This window comes from Penicillium citrinum, assembly GCF_028827155.1.
Source record: "Penicillium citrinum strain IBT 23319 chromosome Unknown utg000008l:1.0-2707905.0:1.0-2709502.0, whole genome shotgun sequence".
In the NCBI taxonomy this organism is placed as follows: domain Eukaryota; kingdom Fungi; phylum Ascomycota; class Eurotiomycetes; order Eurotiales; family Aspergillaceae; genus Penicillium; species Penicillium citrinum.
Window position 1 is genome coordinate 2,112,552 of NW_026622693.1, and position 15,358 is coordinate 2,127,909.

At 48.8% G+C, this 15,358-nt stretch overlaps 9 protein-coding genes across 9 annotated transcripts; 4 read left to right on the forward strand and 5 right to left on the reverse strand.

Annotated features, from left to right (window-relative positions):
• Positions 1–739: 739 nt before the first annotated feature.
• Positions 740–1,670, forward strand: N7469_009225 (SDR family oxidoreductase; the record flags this gene model as incomplete). Its single annotated transcript, XM_056648143.1, has 2 exons — positions 740–1,211; positions 1,288–1,670. The coding sequence occupies 2 exons, from the start codon at positions 740–742 to the stop codon at positions 1,668–1,670; spliced, it is 855 nt and encodes a 284-aa protein (XP_056497908.1).
• Positions 1,671–1,819: 149 nt separating this feature from the next.
• N7469_009226 (oxidative DNA demethylase) lies at positions 1,820–3,879 on the reverse strand (the record flags this gene model as incomplete). Its single annotated transcript, XM_056648144.1, has 2 exons — positions 1,820–3,653; positions 3,716–3,879. The coding sequence occupies 2 exons, from the start codon at positions 3,877–3,879 to the stop codon at positions 1,820–1,822; spliced, it is 1,998 nt and encodes a 665-aa protein (XP_056497909.1).
• Positions 3,880–3,929: 50 nt separating this feature from the next.
• N7469_009227 (uncharacterized protein) lies at positions 3,930–4,124 on the reverse strand (the record flags this gene model as incomplete). Its single annotated transcript, XM_056648145.1, has 1 exon — positions 3,930–4,124. One exon carries the CDS (start codon positions 4,122–4,124, stop codon positions 3,930–3,932), a length of 195 nt encoding a protein of 64 aa, XP_056497910.1.
• Positions 4,125–4,541: 417 nt separating this feature from the next.
• On the forward strand, positions 4,542–5,297 carry N7469_009228 (uncharacterized protein; the record flags this gene model as incomplete). Its single annotated transcript, XM_056648146.1, has 1 exon — positions 4,542–5,297. One exon carries the CDS (start codon positions 4,542–4,544, stop codon positions 5,295–5,297), a length of 756 nt encoding a protein of 251 aa, XP_056497911.1.
• Positions 5,298–5,503: 206 nt separating this feature from the next.
• Positions 5,504–6,684, reverse strand: N7469_009229 (uncharacterized protein; the record flags this gene model as incomplete). Its single annotated transcript, XM_056648147.1, has 2 exons — positions 5,504–6,555; positions 6,609–6,684. The coding sequence occupies 2 exons, from the start codon at positions 6,682–6,684 to the stop codon at positions 5,504–5,506; spliced, it is 1,128 nt and encodes a 375-aa protein (XP_056497912.1).
• A 1,336-nt stretch (positions 6,685–8,020) lies between these two features.
• Positions 8,021–8,910, reverse strand: N7469_009230 (enoyl-CoA hydratase/isomerase family protein; the record flags this gene model as incomplete). The annotated part of the gene is made up of 2 exons (XM_056648148.1): positions 8,021–8,522; positions 8,591–8,910. The coding sequence occupies 2 exons, from the start codon at positions 8,908–8,910 to the stop codon at positions 8,021–8,023; spliced, it is 822 nt and encodes a 273-aa protein (XP_056497913.1).
• Positions 8,911–11,781: 2,871 nt separating this feature from the next.
• N7469_009231 (uncharacterized protein) lies at positions 11,782–12,399 on the forward strand (the record flags this gene model as incomplete). The annotated part of the gene is made up of 1 exon (XM_056648149.1): positions 11,782–12,399. One exon carries the CDS (start codon positions 11,782–11,784, stop codon positions 12,397–12,399), a length of 618 nt encoding a protein of 205 aa, XP_056497914.1.
• Positions 12,400–12,454: 55 nt separating this feature from the next.
• N7469_009232 (transcription initiation factor TFIID subunit 7 family protein) lies at positions 12,455–13,879 on the reverse strand (the record flags this gene model as incomplete). Its single annotated transcript, XM_056648150.1, has 1 exon — positions 12,455–13,879. The coding sequence occupies one exon, from the start codon at positions 13,877–13,879 to the stop codon at positions 12,455–12,457; it is 1,425 nt and encodes a 474-aa protein (XP_056497915.1).
• A 339-nt stretch (positions 13,880–14,218) lies between these two features.
• N7469_009233 (Bromodomain associated domain protein) lies at positions 14,219–14,869 on the forward strand (the record flags this gene model as incomplete). The annotated part of the gene is made up of 1 exon (XM_056648151.1): positions 14,219–14,869. The coding sequence occupies one exon, from the start codon at positions 14,219–14,221 to the stop codon at positions 14,867–14,869; it is 651 nt and encodes a 216-aa protein (XP_056497916.1).
• Positions 14,870–15,358: the final 489 nt, after the last annotated feature.

The following is a 15,358-nucleotide window of genomic DNA, read 5'->3' on the forward strand; positions in this document are numbered from 1 at the left end:
GAGTACTTACTGATCTGACAAAGGCAGTCCAATCATCCCCTATGACTCTGGAGTCAGATCAACTCAAGCGGGTATTTCCTCCTCGGCGGAGCAAGCACTCCCGCCAAAAGTCCCTGTGTAATAGAAAGGCCATGTTCGCCGTCATGGGCGGGTTCGCTATAACAACACCTTGTATTGATCGCTACGGGAAAGAGTGTACTATGCGTCGACTGGTAGCATCAGAGGCAAGTCTACGACTTCTGCCCAAAGACACCTATGAGACCGTCAGCTGGATTTCCGTATTCCCACATTTCTCTTGGTGATAATTGGCATTATATTGGTCATTTCTGTACCATGTATACTCAAGATCATCAAATTAGATGTTTGATAATAGTATCACTATGTATCCTAGTTCATTGATTAGGGCTTTGCATCTGTTGTAAACACCGGCTTAACTCCGACATAAACTCCGATCTAGACCGGGCGATAATCAAACATTGCAACTCCATTATTGAGTCTCATGACTTCTAATGAGGCTGAAACAATCATTCTCGCAGTCGGACACTTATTCAGGAACTCGACGTGGCACCAAGATAGTCATTAGCAGCTGGACCTGAAACCAAAAGCCTCATTTAAAGCACAAAAATCCCGCAAGCACGGCGTATAGAAGAGAGATTCAATCAGCCACTCTGAAGCATCTTCTAACTTTCTTACGTCCCAAGTATAACCACCAGGAACTGAAACCATTGCTCCCTTCACCATGCCCCAAACCTGGCTGGTTACAGGTGCTTCATCTGGACTAGGCACAGCCATAGCAGAGTCAGCCCTGCGCGCCGGAAACAAGGTTCTCGCAACAGCCCGAAACCCAGGTAAAGCCGCCTCTGAGAATCCACAAATCGAAGAATTAGGAGGAATTTGGGTCAGATTAGATGTGACACAAGCGGACACAGCCCGCCACGTGGAAACGACTATCCGTGAGAATGGTGGCTCAATTGACGTGGTGGTGAATAATGCCGGATACTCTCTTCTCGGTAGCATTGAGGATATGAGCGAGGACGAAATAGAGTCCCAGTTGAGTACGAATTTGAAAGGACCGATTCGGGTTTTGAAAGGGGTTTTACCGTTTATGAGAGCGCAGCGATCAGGTACGGTCGTCAATATTTCTAGTAGTGCTGGTGTCCAGGCTTTTCCGGCATGTGGGATGTATGCTGGATCGAAGTTTGCTCTAGAAGGTGAGATTAAATCTTTTTTTTTCTGTTACGATTATATGATTGATATTGAATTATTTCCTAACTGGTCTGATTGAAGGTCTGTCAGAGGCATTAGCGACTGAATTACAGCCATTTGGCATACGTGTCCTGATAGTTGAGCCTGGCATCTTCCGCACGAAATTCCTGTCTGCTTTCGTCACACCTCAGGCAGGCATGACCGAAGCTTATATGGGAACGCCAGTGGAGACAATGGTTCATGCATTTAGGACAAGTAATGGGACGCAGCAGGGTGATCCTGTCAAGGCTGCAGCGAGGATCCTGGACGTTGTTAGTGGAACCGGGATGGGAGTCGGAAAGGACAATCTCCTTCGATTGCCGCTGGGTCCAGATTGCTATGATCTTTTCCAGGCAAAGTGCGATGCTTTGCAAATGAATTTGGTGGAAATGAAGGAGATTGCCTGTTCAACTAATTTTGAGTAGTCGAGGGATAGCACAGCTCGTCCACGAGCTGTGCTCGGGTCTGTTGTCACGGTATATAGAGTCAGGTATCATAATCGAATTTTGGTGCAAAATATCTCTACAGAACTTTTGGCTAGTAACAGGTTAAATCACAATTGCCAAGGTCAAATCTACTCTTCGTCTTGATCATCGTCATCTTCATCTTCACCTTCGACATCCATATCTTCATCGTCCTGGTCCTCATCATCACCATCATCATCCCCGTCTTCGAATTGGACTCCAATATCGCCAGTAATGTCCCAGCGATCACCCTTGGCGGCGGCACTGACATATTTGACGAATTTCAGGGTACCGCTATCACGCAGAACAATGCTGAGACGGTTCCAGCCAGCCTGAGTGCTGAACAGAATCCCGTCGTCCTCATCTGCGCCAGCCGAGCGATAGATTGCTGGGTCAGCTTTCTTCTTCTCCTTAGGTCGGAGAACCTGATCGGCGTTCTCTTCGTCTTCCTCCTCATCTTCCTCCTCGTCACCTGCCATATAGATCTCATACCCACCGACAGAGGGGTGCTCGGCTGCGTCTTCGTTGGTCTGCTCCTTGGGCTGCTCCTTGGGCTTAGGCTTGGTTTCGCCGTTTTCGGCATCTTCTTCCTCTTCTTCTCCCTCTACTTCCTTCTCCCACCCCGATGATGGCGTGAGACACAAGGTAAACTCGAGACGTGGCTCCTCAGCATCGTAGCCGCTGGCAAGGGTGTAGTCTGCACCACGACGGAAGCGACGGGCGAGCAAGTTATGGCTTGTCAGGTGATCGACGCCGGTGACCAAAGAGAGCCATTTGCGGAAAGGTTGTGAGGGAAAGAGAACATTCAGCAGCTCTTGAATGGGGTTTTGAGGGTCATTGGACCCGGGTTGCTGGTACAGGTAGCGATGCTTGTGAGGGGGACGAGCGACAGTCCATTCAGTTTGAGACTGGATCTCTTCTGATGAGGAGGGAAGAGCTTTCTTCTCCTGCTCTTCAATGAATACACTGACCTTAGAGGCGAACTTCTCGTGAAGGAAACGCTCCAGACTGAGAGAAGACTCGCTTGAGAAGGCATCGGACATTTCTTCGGCAATGTCAGGAGTCAGGTATGATGGTGCGATGTATTTCACCAGGAAGTCGAGATCGGCCTCAGTGAATTCATTGCCCTCGACTTGCTCCTCGACCTTTCCCTTGCCCTTGCCATCCACCTCAGGCTCCTCCCAAGCGACGGGCTGTGGCTGTGGCAGATCATAAATATCGCCCCGACCTTGCAGCTGAGCCAGACTGCTACGCTCGGCTAGCTTTTCTTCTAATCCTTCCTCATATCCATCCTCACCTTCCTGGGGAATATGGAACCAACCACTAATAGCCATGCGCACACGTTTCTTCGACTTGTCCTCCTCGTCACGAGGGTGATATACTTCTTCAACATCATGGAAACTCTCACCGGGCTGAACCGTGAAGAAGCTCAACTGGTTGAAGGCCGGAGGGATAGAGAGACTGTAGTCTGGGCTGGGAATCTTAACATCTTCTCCCTGAGCGTCCTTCTCGGTGGTGGTTGGGTACAGACGAAGAGCACCACCCCACTGTTCTTGCCATGGGGTGTCGGGATCGGTCAGGTAGAGAATATAGCTAACACGACGACTGCCAATAACATCATCATGGCAAAGCAAATGACAGCCTTCGTTATATACGTTAATAGCCATGTCGGTCTTTTGTCCACTCAACTTGCCGGAGCCTGTAACAGAAGACAAATACTCTCGGAAGCGTGCTGAGTACATGGCGTCACGAAGCTTCAGGATTGAAGGCAACTTAGAAAGAGATGAGTCGTCCAGGCCATCCAGGTTAGCCAAATCTCCTGATTGAAAGATCTTATAGATGTCGGTCTCTTTCTCGGTGAAGGAGAGGTGCTCCTGGATCTCATTACGGACGGAGCGAAGAAGAGACGGTTCGATGAGTGGGTGGATAACGCCATGGTAGTACCTATGATAATTATATTGTCAGAAACGAGACAATTGTCGAGATATAAGAGACCTTAAACGTACGGAGACGACTTAGCATAGGCGTCTGTGTACTTCTGCTGTTTCGTGGGGTCAAAAAGACCTTCACTGAAGCGGCTCACCGCCTCCTCGGTGGAAAGAGCGCGCTTCTTAGACTCGGGCAAGCCATTGCCATCGAGCGAGCCTCGTTCCTCGGTCTTACGCTTCATTTTGCAGTGTTGATCAGACTTGCAATGGTTTCAAAATTCGAGTGAGCTGATCACAAAATGAAAATCGGAGGCGGTGAGCGGCCAGACGGGAGGATTCCGCAAGGCGGTGAGTCTCCACTTTTAACCTCTTCGATGACTCCACCGTTGCATTGTGTGGACTTGACTTGTTTGTATTTCTGATCCGATGCCATCTGTCGCGGTATCACTGTTGACTCGTACATCAAGGCCTTGAACAGATCTGCCATCTCTGATGTCTCTTACATAGCAGTTGACTCATATCAAACACTGGAGTCCCGGCACGCCTGGACTGTACAGGGCTGCAAATACATGCAGTATTACACCCTCCCGCTATCACTCTACGAATTGATTCTTCGCCGTTGAATTTGATTTCAGCTGAAGTATTGATCAGGCTTATACGTTGTGAATTGTGGTGTTTGGCTGTTGGGCCTTTTTTAGTTCGCGCTTCGGCAGAGCCTCACACCGGTGACGCCAGTGCGGGCCCGAAGAACCAGAACGACGCCGGTCTTCGACGACCTTCGACTCCACCCCGCTTTCTTTTGTCAACTTTTGATTCTGCGACTCAAAAGGCACTTCTGCGAGCCACAGAAGGCCACTTTCATTTTATCATTGTGGCTCAACAACGTAGTTTTCTCCCGACGGCGATGCAGCCTCCCAACAGCGCTGCGACCACTACAGATGATCGACCAGGCACTCCACCTCGTCCGCCCTATTCTCCAGTGACACCGGTATTTGCTCAACTTGAGCCAGTCGCAGCCAGCAATGCGACAATAGTACCACCACCATTGTCGCCATCTCCAACTACTCGGGTTGATCCAGAGACACCTGCTTATCAGGCTCCACGGCCGCCTGCAGTGCCAGCCGTCTTTAAACCAGAACCGCCACCAGTACCGATCTCCGAAAGTGAGAACCCTGACGCGATCGCTTTACGTTCGGCAATATCTATATTGCAACTTCAGAAGCAACAGAGTCTACGTGATATTCAAAGTCTTGAGCGGTTGAAAGCTGCTGCCAGCGCCGACCCCGAAGCATTCGCGCGGGAACTCTCCGCCGGTCGTTTACGCACTGAAGATAGAGGGGCGGTGATTCAATTTACGGATGACGACGATATGGACACAGACGAAGATAATGAAAATGAGTCCGACCAGAAAGAAAGAAAAAGCAAAAATCCGAACTCTTCGCCTTTTGGCCGCATCCCAGCCCCCCAAAACGTGGTACGCATGCCCCCAATCAACTGGTCCAAGTACCATGTGGTGGGTGAATCATTGGACCGCATGCACGAGGAGCAACTCCGTCGACCGAGTCCTGGAGATCTCAGACGAGGAGAACCTGCACCAGAACATGTACTGGCCTCCCCCTATCGCCCGCTTGTTGACCGGCTCGACAAGCCCAAGAAATGAGCCCTGGATGGGCACTTGATGATTACGGTTTACTTTACGATGCTATGTATTCTACTACGACGGAACAATTATCTTATAGATGTCCGAAAAGATTTCCATTTCAATGCATACAATTTCCACATATCTATCATCTCCCGATTTGAAATATCAGATCCGCATTATTTGATATCAACTCACAACAGAAGTCCCTTGCCCTAACTCGCAACTTATTTATGATTCTCCCAGTTGACACCAGCTCCTCCACCGAAGCCAAAGCCAATTGAACCGCCATGGCCATCATCATCACCGTCTCGCCCATTACCATCTCCTCTTCCATTGCCATCACCACCCCCACCGCCGCCTCCGCCTCCTCCATGACCTCCTCCATGGCCTCCTCCGTGACCACCTCCACCACCACCTCCGCCGCCGCTACCTCGATCTCCTGGGCCTTTATATTCACCACCTTCACCTCTATCTTCCCCTTCGCCTCCAGCTTCACCGCTGGCACTACCACTAATGCCACCGCCAGCGCCTCCAAATCCACCACCAGCGCCGCCTCCGCCTAGAGCACCTCCTCCGAGGCCTCCAAGTCCACCTTGGTTTTGACCTCCGCCACCACCACCACCTCCACGGGCACCGCCTCCCAGGCCACCTTGGTTTTCGCCTCCAGCTCCAGCACCACCGAGGCCAGCTCCCTGGCCACCCTGTGCACCTTGACCTTCAGCGCCAGCCCCTCCAAGACCAGCTCCTTGATCACCTTGATCACCTTGACCACCAGCACTAAGGCCACCTAGGCCACCCTGTTGCCCTCCAGCTCCCCCGGCGCCTGCACCACCGGCACCCCCAGAGCCGGCTCCTCCAATACCAGATCCACCAGATCCAGCACCGCCTGCACCAGCACCTCCAGTGCCAGCGCCGCCAGCACCTCCAGTCTCACCACCTGTACCTGCTCCACCGGATCCGGCTCCTCCAGCGCCGCCGCCCCCTATACCTGCTCCACCAGCACCTCCTTGACCACCTCCACCAGTGCCTGCTCCGCCAGCACCGGCTCCTCCAGAGACAGCACCCCCAGTACCAGCACCACCTCCACCAGCACCGCCATGGCTACCACCACGGCCATTCTGTCTATCACCTCCCTCTTCCCCTTCTCCTTTATCGTCTCCTCCTCCTCTACCCTCTCCTGAAGAGCCTGAACCCCAGCTTGCCCCAAAGCCAGCTCCGAATCCGGCTCCCCATTCATCGCCACCGCCGCCTCTTAGGCAAAGGCTGTTCTCGGCCTCTATCGAATGGTTTTTAGTTATCTTTGTCAGACCTGATGCTTAGTAGACTCACCCGCTTCAGTTGGTATGGGAGTAGCGACGGTACTGACTCCCAGGCTCAAACATGCCAAGAGGTATTCAGGCCTCATGGCTTCAACTGTGTTTACTATCCGTTAATTTAGTGGGTGCAGATCTTTTGGACAAAGAAGTAACACGCTACCGATTCGTTTTGGGGCAAACCGGATAGACAAGGGAGTCAATTGGGCTCTTGATATATAGACCGGAAAATACTATGCAAGTCAATTGACCGACTTTATATTCTTCTCTCTTTCCTGCGTCGAGTACCGGAATCAAGGTCTATGACTTCAGCTGAGGGCTTGACCGAGAATGATTCTCGTGTTTACTCCGATCTTTCTACCCTGGAGACCAGTCCGATTTTGTTGCCTAGAGTCTGGTTTGCAATTCTGCGGTGCAGACCCTGTTGATGTTCATATTGCTTATTCCATTCCTAGAATTTAGTCAAAATATGTGGTCTATTTACAGATTGCGTCGTAATCTGCTTGCTTTGCTGCAGTCACCCTGTGCATTTTCCAGTTGCTTGTCGCGTGGTGCATTCCTTCATGAAGTCACACTGAAGCTTTGTATACTGCACTTCGGAAAACTGCAGATGGATGTAATACTGGTTTGAGAAGAGTCCATTCTATTGTCTTCATGCTATCTATCACGCATTTCCTGGTGTAAAGTGCTTGGTATAATTGACCAGATTATGAATATGCAAAAGCAATGCACTAACTAGCAACATGTACCGGTCAATTAGGCTGCATCTTTGGATCTATTCCTACCATGTTATAGTACTTAAAATTGTCTTATTTTAGAACTTGAACACGTCATGAATTATAAACGAATGGATAATCATGCTTACGTCGAACTTCCCAGGAAGTCAACTTATCTCGAACTTTGAAACCAGCCGGATGATTTTGGGCTCCGAGGGTAGTACTCCGAGCCAACGTGTAGATTTCAGCTGCTCCAGGCCATCCGAGAGTCTTCGCTGGATGCTGGGAAGAGCAGCAAGGAGAGGTTGGCAAGTGGAAATCGAAAAGGTCATTTGGTCAAGTTTCCTGTCCATGTAATTTGTTATGTCCGATAGCAAAAGCACTTTTACCTGTATTTGTATTAATTCGAATACATTCGTGGATAGCTTCTGAGAGACCCTCACGATTTGTGAAAAGGTACGTCTAACTTCGCCTATTGAATCCCTCGAGGTTTAATAGCAGTGTTAGTAGACGACGAGAGTTAATTCCCATTATTACGTATCACCATACCTAGTAGAATAGGTATTCTACTAACTAGGACGAGACAATATGTTGAAAACTGACTTGATCTTTGTGTTGATTAATTTCAAGATATTGCATTCATATTTACATGTTCTATCTCATCTTTACAATCTTCATACTTCTGTAAATTTCGAAAACAAGTTAGGACGTCTCAGAGTTTAGCCTTGCCCTTCTTCTCCCATTCTTCAACAGCACGTAGGCTCTTCTCCTGCAACTGTCCTTTCTTCTCTTCCACCCTTTCCCGCCATTCAAGATTACCAACATGATCATCGATGCCATTAAGCACGCGTGAATACATCTCCTCTTTCATGACTCCATAAATACCAGTATCGGCTTTATTAAGTATTTTCCGGTCACGGATCAATGCAAGGGTCTCGTCGAGTCCACCGAGGGCATCAACAATTCCAGCTTGCAGGGAGTCCTTGCCTCCGAAGCGACGAGCTTCGAGAACGACATTCCGGAATGTGGTTGGAACCAGCTTCTCTCGGAAAATGCTCATCATAGGCGTCTGCAACGGCACACCAAATTCGAGCTCATTGATGCAGAGGAATCCCTTCTCAGGATTCTGCACACGATAGTCGTGGTACATGGCAAGCATGAACCCACCTGCGAAAGCATGCCCGTTCAGTAGACAAACAGTAGGCATGGGGAAACTAAGATATCGGGTTAGACGGATGGATAGGTTCCTCGGCAGATCCACTGGGAAGTGTATGTGACGTACGTTAAGAAGCGACGGAATAGCTGCCATAGCCATTTATCCAAAAATCCTTCAGTGCTCGTTGCGACCTCAAGATCCAGTCCATTGCTGTAGAATTTGGTGATGCCACTAGTCGTGATAACAACTCCCTTAGGATAACGATGCTCAATAATATCAAGAGCAAGGATCATCGCGTCGATGAAGCTCGGCGTCAGCCGGTTATCCTTTGGCGAGATAAATGTGAGCAGGTAGACATTCTGCTTCTCTTTACCCTCTGCTGTTGGATTGGTGCAGACGATGGAGCCGCCAGTGGAGGCGATCGGAACAGTAAAGAGAGCGGCCATGGTGGTTCAAGTTGTGTAGAAGATCAGTACGGGCTTCCTGAAGAAAAGACACCTTCAAGAACCCGCGATATCGCTCGGGTCTTGAAGATTCGGCCATTCGGAAGCTCGAATTATAATCAAAACGTCCGCGGCATCACATGCTAGACCGCTGACGTAATACAATACAGACGACATGCAAACAATCACGGTGGAATTATATCGGAAAAGAATTCTAATATTCGTGAAAAACAAATCTAGAGAAATTGTAGGACCATGTCACTTGAAAGTTCTGGGATATCCAAATGACACCATGATGTATAGTCTTGGAGTATCTTCGAGTCATTGTTTGACTCCGCTTCCGTTCGAACGGGATGATAAATCATCAGAAGCTTAGCAAGTCCATCACAACTCTTCTCAGCGTGCTCCATTGCATGTTTAGGCGATAGCTATCATTCTATCCAATTCTTGATCGGTCATGAAGTTTGGTTTAGGGGGGTCCTAGAATGGTGCCTTGGCTATTAGGCAGGTCAGGCCAGTGGATACATACACTATACACACCTCTAGTCCATGTGCTCATAACTAACAGACTCCACTTTGAAGCTGGAATATAACATACTATCTGGTTATTTGATAGAACACCTTACGTTTCGGGCTCAACGATATACAGTACGGCAGTATGTTCAACCTCTCCGGACACCGGAAGAGACAACATACAACGTGACCTATGATTGCAGTCGTGGAAAGGGTGCTATTTATCTCAGGGTTCGATTTCAGAGGATCATGCGAGCGAGAGGAGCAAGGCACTACTAGCATCAAGTGCAAATGATACAATTTGCTAACTTTGGTAAAATTACAATGGACTGTGAGCACCCTACATGATTAGATCCAGACTTTGAACAGTTGAAATTTTCGTGCTCCAAAAATATATACTAAAAGGCATTAGCCTCGGTATCTCATGTAGGATACTTATATTAGTGCAAATTCGGGCAGCAAATTGCTCATTTATCAGTCTCTTCATCCATGATGGGGGTACAATTGCCTGAGTCGGCTTCAAATACTGAATGTGTCGAGCCTAGCATTTCGAAGGTTTGTCTCGATGAGTCTTCCATCTAGAAAATATTTTGCGATGGCCTACCATCTAATTACATGGTGTTCTATGTAGAACCTTCCATTTCAATAACAGCCTCTCTCGAACCTTCTACCTCGACAGGTTCCCGTGAAGTATCCATCTCAGTCGGCCCAAACCTCCTTCTATTGAACCAATATTCCGATTCTTCATCTATCAGAGACACAGGTCGAGGTACGTCTTGGGAACTGGATCGAGCTTCTTCCTCAGTCCATATTGCGGGTTCGTAAGTTTTGTCGTCCAAATATTCTCCAAGAACAGCCAGTTTCATGCAAGTCAGCAAGATACCGAGGTAGGCTGTCGCTGTGAAAAACAATTCAAAATGAAAATATAGTAACTTCGAGGAGCTAGCTCATAATTACCAGGGCCGAATGATACGAGAGCCTGAGCATGCTCCACGTCGTCACTGCTAACAAGCTGCTAATCAACAAAGACTAGATCAAAATGAGAACTATGGCTCATACATGATCTCTAGATAACTGGAGCACCATGTCAAGATGCTGCAGAAACTCATCACTGAACTTCTCTCATGCCCATGTCTCGAACAAGCAGCCATCCATGACTGCTTGTCTATGGATAAGAGATTCCAATTCTTCTTTTTTTTTTCAGGTGCTATGTCAGATCAACTGGAGTTGGTGAGAACTTACTATATATAAAACTCCTGCTCGTACACATCCAATGATCCATATTTTGAAGCCGATTGGGTATTTTGGTCTCATTTGCATGAAATGGACGATCTTTCATTGCTAGTGGCTCCAGGAGTTAGGGTTGTCAATTCATGCCATCTCGGTGTCCCCGATAGCGTTGGACCCACCAAAAACAATTGTCTCTCATTTGTCCATAGGGCTGTCTTGATTGATTTATCACAGAACCTCTATTCCCGTTCATTGCTCGTGTCAAAATAAGTCTATAAGACCGGCCAAGTTAAATCACAATGTTCTGAGACTGGACCATTACCGTGACAGAACGCACAGCAATGAGTATCACGAAAGGGTCACAATGCGAGAAAAACCTAGACTAAGAATTGCTTAGACTACACTACTGTATTGGTAAAGTGCTAAGCCCCGAGGCTAACATCGCATACTAGAAGATCAAGGGGATTCTGGGAATCGGCTAATGCACATCAATTTGATGATGCTGACGCTCGAACATTGGAGTCGTCATCTTATGTAGTGTTAGTGCCCAAAGCACTAACAGTAAATACACACTAAATTTGTACCAACTAGCAACCAGGTCAGACTCCCAGTCCACAATGCTAATTGATGCAGCAGGAACTAGACATGAAATTCATCCTACAATCAGGGCTGGTTCTATGAATTCTTAGAAAGGAACTACCTCTAGGTAGAGGAAGGGCCAGTGGAGTGATCTACGGTAGTTAGTAGTTGCTGCTAGTACATTATCCACGGATCGCACCTCTATGTATGAGTTATAGACTACTCCTAATAGAAGAAAAGAAAATCCTAGACATGAAAAAGCTTCATTTGAATATTGAGGTTGTTCACAATAATCATTTTGTATAGTTTCAAGGTCTCAACAGACGTAAATTCAATGGAAAAGCCGGATATAGAACATTGACGTCATGCAACCATCAAAGCAGCCATGACATACATATACGAGGAGTAGATACTCCCCGGGCATTTTCCACTCTTCTTCCATGCTCCATTCTAAAATCTCAAATTAAATTATAAAATACAAGAGTCCAGCTCATACATGCAAGTATTGTTTGATCGTCCTTGAAAAAGAAAAAGAACATTCCACCTTCGAAGATGCAAACTCGTCACCGCGCTGCCCAGCCAGCCCAACCCCCCAAACAGGCAGCTTATGCGCAAGCTTCCAATCCTGTTTCGTATACACCACAGGAACAACGTGTTCAGGAAGAACCATCTCGCCATTACGGTGATCCAGTTCCTTCAATCACGAGGACGGCGAAATCGAAACCATCGAGTGAGGAGGACCGGGCTCAACTTGCGAAAGAGCACCAGCAGGAAAGAAAGCGAATGCAAAATGCTTCAGACGTGGATTTAGAATATGGCGTGGAACAACAACCTGCTGAAGGTTATATCGCCGACGCTGTGAAACATAAGGGAACGGGAACGCAACGCGCGCAGGCTGGTGCCCATGCTGGCCCTGTTGGTAGTGCTCTAGGTCCGGGAGCTCCAGGTTTCGGGGCAGAGGATGACCTGGCGGCTCATATGGATCGCAAAAGAGACAATCACGACAGAATATTGGATGAAAAGACAGAGCATAACCAGGCAGATTCAAACCCTGAAGTGGCTGAGAGGGAGGCCGTGAGGCAGAAAAGACTGAGACAGAACGAGGATATCGATGTCCAACAGGCTGTCAAGGAGGCGACAGGGGATCCAGTCGTCGGCGATCATAAGTAGAGATAGTGAATATACACCGTTCGCAACGATTCTAAGCTCGCGAAAGACAGAAAGATCATATATCAGTATCGCCCGGCAGTCCGGCAGAGACCTTTTTAAGCTCCAGATCCTTCTTCAGTTCCTGAATACGTCGACTCATCTTCTGGCGCAGGATGGCGTTTTGGACCTTCTCCCATTGCGCGGTTTCATTCTTGATAAGGTTCTCTAATTCGGCAATCTCTTCGCGATGTTGCTGGAGCTGTTGCTGCTGCTCCAGTTGCTCATCGTCCAGGTCCTCGTCTTCATCGGAAACATCACTCTCGCCCGACGATTCACCCGGTCCAGCTGGGGTAGACGGTTTGGCCGATGGTGTGCCTGTTTGATCGGGCACCCCGTTCTCAGTAGTAGGAGGATGATCGTCATCGCCATCGCCCGCGAGGGCAGCTTCAAGTTCTCCAGCCAGATCGTCCTCAAATTCATCCATCAGTTCATCTTCCACTTCACCCTCTGCATCTTGCTCTTCATCATAGTCCTCCTCATAATCTTCATTCTGAGCAAAGGATTCTCCCCGATTCAAGGAGGAACTATCGATCAGCTCGAATCGCGGTGGGAACACCGAATGCTCATCCTGCGCAACCAGATCTTCTACTGCCTTTTCCACCTGTTCAATAGTGCGCGCACTAAGTCGGTCACGAAATCGGCGTTTGCGAGCCCAGCGCAGGGGCGGTGTGAGACCATGAGGGTATTGAAGCGTCTTGGCGTCTGGTTGCAGGACTTCGGAGGGCACAGGATATTTCATAGCTTCTTCCTCGTTAGGAACAAGACCCAACACTAAGAGCATCTGGCAGATATCCGCCGATTTATACCACCCTCGACGATCCCAACTCTTCATACCCTCGATAATGCAAGGAAGGTCGACCATCGCGGCGGCATATTGCTTGTCGCGAATCTTGAGAATGGCACGTCGAGCGTCTCGGGTGAGAGGCTTGAAGGAGAACTCGGACTTGTCGAATCTTCTCTCATTGATAGCTTGGCGCAAATATTCACAGTCATCACCGGGCATCATTCGTAAAATGAATTGTTCCTCGATAGCAGGGTCCGCTTCGGTATCAGAGGCCTCTGAGTCGTAGCCAACACCGACTGGTCGCGTAGGAACTGTGAGTTTGTTCTTAATACGAATAGACTGGAGTCCAGGCTTCTTGGAAGGGTTCAATTTTAGGCGTTTCGGTCCTTGCTGGGTGGTGGTCGTCGCGGGTTCAGGTTGCCCGGCATTTTCGGCAGGACGCTTTTTCGTAGACGGTTTTTTCTTCTTTGATTTCTCCTTTTCGGGGGCTGACTCTTCAGCTTGTGGTTTACGACCAATCTTGAGCGTAATCTTTCTTTGTGGTTCAGCAGGGGATGCTGCTGGTGTCGCTGGAGCTGCTGGTGTAGCAGCAGCTGGCGTAGAAGCTGACTCTCCGGGGGGTTGAGGCGGCTTCTTTCCAAATTTCAGCTTCAGCATCGGTCGCGGAGTTTCCGACATGATGAATTAACGCGACTAGCACGTTTGCGATCAAGTCGGATGGGGTTGGGAGAAAAGAGGAAGAAGGAGAAAAGAAGTCAAGAGTGGAAGAGGAAGAGTTGCGGAGTGGGCTAGTCACGAGCCCGCAAACTCTCCCCTTCAAAGCAATTCCCCAACTTCTTCTCTCTTCACTTCTTCGCTTCACTCAACGCCCGACTTGCCGCAATATTTAGGGGCGGTACTGACGAACGATTAGAATTCATTGAATTCAGCCTCAGGGTTCTAGGGAATTGTTTTTTTTCGTCTCTAGTTCCAACTACCAGCTCGTCTTGCCTTACCATGTCTGGGCATAACCTCCACAATGCCCTGCTTCGTCCTCCTATCATTCAGATCTTACGCGCCCAAGGCTTTCACTCGACGCGTCCCTCAGTCCTAGAATCATTGTCTGATCTTACTGCGCGATACATCATGATCCTTGCCTCCTCAGCCGCGCAACACGCCGCAAACGCTCATCCAGAAGACCCAGTGCCAGAGCTCGAAGACATATACCAAGCTCTGCAAGATGCCGGTGCTCTACGACCACAGCTACGTGAATGGGAAGAAGACTGGGCTGGGGAAGAAGATATGCGTGGATTGGACTCTTTGCTAGGGTGGATTACGGGCCCAGCACACCGCGAGATTCGACGCATTGCTGGATTCGTCCCGAGTGAAGGCGATATGGTGGACCCCGACGCGATCGAGAAGGAGGATTATCTCACGGCTCTCAAAAAGAAACATAGTAAGACCGGCGAGGAGTCACGGTATGCCGGAACTGTACTGGGCAAGAGTGGAGAGGAACACCCTGTGACTATTGAAGGTGGTGCCCCCAGCATTCGTGAATGGGGTGCACAGGTCAGAAACCGCGTACAAGATGGTGGAGATAGCGATACTTCTGGCGTCAGTAGTGCCCCCAGTCACCTTACCGATGAGGATGATGCAATGGAAGGATGAAGAGATGAGGATCTACGGTTGCCTTTGACGGGCCCGCGAAAACCAATTCCCACCATCACCTATGCAATCACTCGCTTCAAGCGGCTTCATCGTCGAAAGCTGAGGCGATATGTACGGCTATTTTTCGGCGCCAATGTGCACATGCATAGGGCATTCCCAACAGCTCGACGCCCAAAGATTCCAAGCGCAGATGGAATTACTTCGCTAATAGACCAGTGTCTTTTCTGGTGATAATTGCGAAATATGCACCTTTAATCAGTGTCTTTCTGTGGATGCTCAGCATATTCAGAATCTACATCAAGCAAGAGCAGAGGTCAATACAATCCACCGACAATCGGCTGGCTATTCCTTTGCTAGAAGACGGCTTGACATAACGAATTTATTTGTTGCATGGCCGCCTATCATCTTGTGAGCTTCAGTGATACATCACATCTTGTCGCAAATATAGACCGGCAAATCAGAGCAGCACTTCTATTCGCTTGGTGCCAA